General features: G+C 32.5%; 1 protein-coding gene across 1 annotated transcript; it reads right to left on the reverse strand.

The window, feature by feature from the left end:
- Positions 1 to 858: 858 nt before the first annotated feature.
- LOC125200530 (uncharacterized) lies at positions 859 to 2,467 on the reverse strand. The gene is made up of 3 exons (XM_048098165.2): positions 1,634 to 2,467; positions 1,391 to 1,552; positions 859 to 1,317 (listed from the first exon to the last, which is right to left on the reverse strand). The coding sequence occupies exons 1-3, from the start codon at positions 2,465 to 2,467 to the stop codon at positions 859 to 861; spliced, it is 1,455 nt and encodes a 484-aa protein (XP_047954122.2).
- Between the last annotated feature and the right edge of the window lie 4,181 nt (positions 2,468 to 6,648).

The raw sequence follows: 6,648 nt of genomic DNA on the forward strand, positions 1-6,648 counted from the left end.
GACTCACATACCGTTGAAAAGACCCGCCACTGGGAAGAGAACCGCTTGTCTCAATCACCACCTCTAGATGTTTTATATTACAAGATCAACCCACAACAACTCAGGATGATCAAGATCCTCCTGCGAATTAAAGTCACATATATTCATATTTGGTATATGGAGTGTATTATAAGAAAAAATTAAATTTAAGAAAAATCATTACCCAAACCTTATAAAAATAAGAATAAAATATAGTTGAGAGGCGCAAATCGTTGTAGTTGGTCGCGTATGCAAGATGAAATTCTGAAAAGGAGCTCAACAAGCATGAGTAGATCAAAAGTTCCTTGAAAATTGAGTTTGGTAAGCTTCGGAATGTTGCTTAGTTCGAAACATCCAGTCACTATGGATGTCGTCGCTTAGGCACGACAGCAGGAAAATTAATCAATATAAATAAGTTGTATGAATGTTTGGAACTTACGTTTTGAAAAGAATTAATGATACATATCTCATCAACCAACAAAGCTGGACTAATTAAGATCTATTTATCATCTGTATTCAAATTAAGCGAGGTTCTAATCAACAAAGCATGTAAAGGAAGTTATGAAAACTATTAAAATATAGTATAGAAGGATAATTGCGAGAGGTCGCAGAGAAGAATCCCGTCGAGCAGCCAATTATCGTTCTTTAAGGTTTTTTTGATAAGATAAATTGCAGAGAAAGATAAAAGACGATAAAAGTAGATAAATTCTGATATATTGATAGAAGAAAATAACAATGGTCCTAACTTAATGAACAAGAAATAAACCTAACTTACCGAACAAGAAATAAATATGCTATAAAGAAATTATAACTAAATATTTAATAAGATATGAGGGATATTCATGAAGATATGCCCGTATCAAGTATCCACGACAAATAGTCGGAACACCACTTATTCTCTAGACCCCGTATGTCATGATGGACGAAGGAAGTATGTCGAAAATCATGACGTGCACGAGCTAATGCCTCTTGATCACAAGACAATACACTCAATTTTTGGAGAGCCGTAGCATTATCAACTATGAACATAGCCAATTGCCGTTGCCACGAATTACCAAAATATCCTGTGATTTCCAAATACTTTACGGGCAACTCTGCATGTTGATACATGATGCCCATCGCTTCTATTCTTTTTAAATGCTGGCAACCCATGCACTCTGCAGCCGCAGGTTCTATAATTATTAAATCCTGGGAATTCGTGTTCCTACACTCTGCAGGCGCAGGTTGATCTATGAGCATCATGATCCTACACTCCTCACACATTGGATGTGCATTTATGCCCAGATCTTCCTTCGTAAACTGCAATACATATTGAAAAAATGTGTCAATGACTGCCCCAAATTAAAATTGATTGTTTAACTTTAACGCATACCTTTATCACAAGTGTTTCTAGTGAACCACATGCTTCAATCAAACGGTGCACATAGCGTTGAAAAGGCCCATCACAATAAAGAAAATCGGCCGTCTCAATCGACAACTCTAGATGTTTTATATTTATAAGATCAACATACAACAACTCTTGATGAACAAGATCCTTCAGCAAATTAAATTCACATTTATTACTTAACACTTGCTATATATAAGAAGAAAAAAGAAATTGAAGAAAAGTTATTACCCGAGGCGTAACATAATAAGAATGAAATGTAGTTGAGAGGCGCAATCGTTGAAGTTGGTTGCGTATGGAAGATGGAATTCTGACAAGGAGCTCAGCAAGCATGAGTACATTATGATTTTCTTGATAATTGAGTTTGGTAAGCTTCGGACTGTTACTTAGTTTGAAAGCACATCCAGCTGACAAATTATGGAGCGTCAAAGAAACGAGGCTTATTGCGTCGCAAATCACAATGGATTCAACTCTCCTAGCATATAATAGTTTTACATGCTTCAATTTCGAGTGCCCAACTATTGAGACATTTTTCAAGCTGAAAGATACTTCAATTATCAAGCATTCAAGAGCAAGGCAATTGGAAACCAAAAGCTCAAAATCTTGATCGGTCAATTTAATTCCATTGCCTAGATACAAATCTTTAAGGCATTTCATACCATCTGTAATTGGAAGTCTTAGAATTGGAACCTTATTGTTATTCCAACCACGTAAACAAATTTTTTTAGCTTTCTTAGTTAGGGCAAACTCGAACCACTTCTCAAATTTTTCACATTCTAGATAGTCCAAGTCCACCACCAACTCTTTTATTTTAGTGCCTCTATGTGAATCCAAGACATGATCGATCATACTTAAATACTTTGATTTTGTGTCAATCCTATCTCCGAACTTTGGGAAATTGAGATGAGTCGCATAGCTATGGAGATGTCGCCAATGAGTTGAAAGTATGCAAGTAGAAGTAGCTTCTTTCGGAGTCAATCGAGAGATTATAGATATCAGAATATCACTAGGTAATTCACTGATTCTATCTTCATTCAATTCGCTGATTCTATCTTCATGCGACATCTGCTATAATTCACACATTATAATTACTCTATCATATTTAAAAAAGAATAAGAGAAAAGGAGACGCATAAAAATCTTCATTGAAAAACATAAACATCCGTTCATCGAGTAAAACATACCGTGTGTACTGGAAGAAGCGAAAAAGGGGAAAACCTAAAGAGAGAGTAAACAAACATAATGATCGAAATATAATAAAAAGGTTGTATTAATTGGCCTTTTATAGTAGCTTACGTCGACCCTTTCCTTTCCAACATCGGAACAAAGTAGCAATCTTTAATGGAATTAAATAAAAGAGGTTGTAGATTGATAGTTTGAAAAGATCAAGATAGACTAGGAAATATTTAATTATCATTGTAGATTTGATTAGGCTTGAAAATAAATGTCCAATTTAATTCACAATTCATGTGAAAAATAAATAATTACCCTTTGGCCAAAGAACTCCTCCAAGAAAAAAACGTACAAGATAATCAAAATCTAGTCGGATCCTAATCTAATAAGACAATAATTAATCAATGAAATCATAGAGGATGTTAGATTGTAGCTGGATTTTCGAGTGCGTGGATTTAAATATTATATTTATCCATTTTGATCCCAATCTTTTTGTTACAAATAAATTCCCAAGCCTATTATTTTTTTCTCCCTTAAAATCACGCCACTTTTCCCTTGTCTCTAAACCGATCATGTTATTATGCACTTGAAAATCTGCAAAAGATTATGTATTGTAATTGGGATAGGATTATATTTTCTAGGTCCAATCTGTCTGTCTCATGTGTCTATTTATATGGGAGCAGAGCACATAATTTTGTGATCTGAAAAATCTAATATGAAATTTGTAGTCATAACTCTAAATAAAATAAGTTCTCCATTTCCTGTCCAACCACGTTGGTGAACCACGTAAATCTATGTCTTCTTTACATTTCTGTTTGTCTCGATTACACAATTACTCTATTCTGTCACAACAAACTGGTGTTTTTTGGACTAGGGTTTTGAATTCCGCATATGTTAGGGTTTCTGTGTTAATCATCAGGATGTGCTCCGAACGTTAAGGTGAATTCGGTTTATGGCAAATCTAAGGCAAGGAAGGAGAAGTCTGTTCATCAAGCATTGTAATGATTCATCTGCAAGGGAGAATTCAAGTCAAGGTGGAGATTTGTTAGTATGTATTGAATCTATATAGGATTATGTTTCCTAATTTGGATAGGATTATGTTTTCGGTTATAATTTGTACTGTGTTAATTTTTATTGGTTGTAATTTGTTAATTCAGCCTTTCCATTTTAGACTATCCACTACAATTGGTCGGAACACCACTTATTCTCTAGAACCCGTGTCATGATGGACTGATGGACGAAGGAAGTATGTTGAAAACCATCCATCATGATGTGCACGAGCTAATGCTACTTGATCACAAGACATACAGTAAATTTTTGGAGTGCCGTAGCATTATCGATGATTTGTGTAAGAATTGGAGAGAAAGAGAATTATTTGTTGCTCCCTTTCTTATTTGTTCATAGCTACACTCTCAACTTGGATAACTTAGCCTTCCCACTTCATTTAATTTTTCTAAACTAAAATGGTTGTGGTTGTGATTGAATCTTGACGTGTTTTTATTACTCCATATTTTAATGCATTTTTTATATAGGTAAGTTATATTTATCTCTTAACATACATTTCCTATTTTGGAAACTTTCTCACTCCAATTTATACATTCAACAACTTTTTCCCACTCCTATTAAAATACTCATCTTTCTTTCTCTCTCTATTTTAATATTTACACCTACATTTTCTCTCTCCAATTAAATACTTTAACCAATAACTCCTAAAATCCCGTGTTTTGCTAAGAAATGTGTCATCTTAGCCGGGACGGAGAGAGTAATATAATATCAAATAAAAGAGCGGCCGGGCCAGTTTTTATTCTTATTTTCACATGAATATGTCCAAATAATAAATTGTGAATTACTCGAGATACATGTAAAAATAGAGTGTTAGTTGAGATTTTTGAGTAAAATAAAAGAGTGGGCCGCTTTTTATTCTTGTCTACCATGATCATCACTCTTTAGGGATTTTACCTCTCCATCGTAGTATTAATGAAGGAACCATTGGACATGGATGGTTAATCTCTTGCAACTCTCTATTGTCCATGTTGCAACAATTTTCGGCCATGCCGATACTAAAAAAAATACTCGCTTTGTCCCAATTAGAGATAAAATATTTTCCCTTTTGGATTGTCCCATTAAAAAAGAAACGTTTCTTAAAATAGAAATAATATCATCTCTATTTTTTTATCTCTCTTACTTTACTCTCTCTCTCCAATAACTCACAAAATAATATTACAAAAATCACGTGTCAGAATCAAATATTTGATATTTAATAGGACATAAGGAGTATCTAAAACTTGGGCCCACCAATTTAAAATTTTTGGCTCTGTCACGGAGCATGGGTAAACCCAATATTTCATAGCATAGTTTCCTTAATCAGCAAATAGTGAAATTCATAAAAGTGATAATTGAAAAGTAAAAAGAAATGGATGGAAAATGCATTAACATTTCAACTTTAAAGGAGTACTTATTATAAAATGGACACAAAATTAATATTCACTAGTGAAACAATTTTTCAGGCCCACAAATTGTATCCCTGCAACTGCTATACACAATACTGGAAGAGAGAGAGAGATTAGAAATTAATGGGATGATGCTTTATTTCTCTATACACTTTGTTTCATCATCTCCCATTTTATATCTCAGCTCCATGTTTTGCTTTTTATGTCTTTCTTCAGTCAAGATATTGTACCTTCTCCCAGCCTTCTCGTGTTGGACATTATTTTATCATTATATATTCAAGATTACATAATTGAATATAAATAAAGCAAGATCTTCGAACAACATGTATTTCACGTAAACCATAAACATAATAGGATCGAGACATACTTTGGCGATCCTTAGCGGAAGCGATTGGGGAAGGAGGAGACGAACTTCCTCGGACTTTCTTTGGCGTGGTGGCGCAACTCCAACTCCAAGGATTTGTTTCTCTCTCTTTCCCTCGTTTATGTATTCTCTTAATGTGTGTGATTTGATGGGATCACCACACTTGTGTATATAGGCAGATAGAGGACAACCCTTATTATAAAATATTAAAGCCCTTTCCATCAAAGTGACTATTAAAATAATTAATATATACGTTTCTTATTGATCAAGAATATAATTGATCACAATCAATTAATGTACACGATTATTCAATCAATTGGAAACACTAATTGATTACAATCAATTATTTTATTATCAACTATTAAACTAATTGTAATCATGCCATATATATATACTCTCTAATTGAGTAGCCAACTGGATGCTAATCAAAATGTATATTATATATTCTCATTTCTTGGTTAGTAATAGGAATGAAGATATTCCTTCTAATTCGACCAATTAATGCCTAATTAAAATAGGCAATATACATTATGGCTAATTAATTGATTGAAGACCAATACTTAATTAATAGTTAATTAACAAGGGAAAAATGTGTCTTGTACCAAGTTAATGTATTATATTAAAATCTAATTTTATTTAAGATTCTATCACATGTCATATATGTGAGACACAAAACTTACATCTCGCTTTTTTCCAATGTATTCATTCTTTGTTTATAAAATTTTAAATATTCAAAAGATCTGAAAATATTAAGTATAATTATCATTCTTGAAAGAAAAGTATTTAGCTCAAAAATATATAGGAGTATATATATTTTCTTTCGTTGACATATTTGGTGATTTGATTAACATTTAATTGGCAATATTTTTACCATTCAATTTAAATAATAAAGTAGTTTAATTATAGTTATCATTCTTGAAATAAAATACATTATCTAAAAAATATATTATCCTTGATTTTTTCTTTTATTGTTTATTATTTTATACATTTGATAAGTTATAGTTATCATTCTTGAAATAAAATAATTATCTCAAAAATATGTCCTTGATTTTTTTTTCTTTCGTTGTTAATTATTTTTTACATTTGATAATTTTATTACCATTTATTTGGGGCATTCAATTTTAAATATTTGGGTTTTTCATGACAATGGAGATTAGTTATGTACGTCATCAATAGCGCCACTCCTTTTCAAAAACTAATTGTCCGAGTACTATAGAGAGAATATGTGGTGGGCGGACTAATTTTTGTTGACATACCAAT

This window comes from Salvia hispanica, chromosome 2, assembly GCF_029641045.1.
Source record: "Salvia hispanica isolate PSC_SH4W2 chromosome 2, Shi_PSC_v1, whole genome shotgun sequence".
Classification (NCBI taxonomy): domain Eukaryota; kingdom Viridiplantae; phylum Streptophyta; class Magnoliopsida; order Lamiales; family Lamiaceae; genus Salvia; species Salvia hispanica.

Bases quoted from the DNA above. Each gene is read 5' to 3' on its own strand.
- LOC125200530 (XM_048098165.2), bottom strand. From the start codon at position 2,467: ATGTCGCATGAAGATAGAATCAGCGAATTGAATGAAGATAGAATCAGT. The intron at 1,553-1,633 runs GTAATAACTTTT...AATTTGCTGAAG, and splicing joins CTTATTATGTTACGCCTCGG to GATCTTGTTCATCAAGAGTT. The intron at 1,318-1,390 runs GTATGCGTTAAA...TATGTATTGCAG, and splicing joins TAGAAACACTTGTGATAAAG to TTTACGAAGGAAGATCTGGG.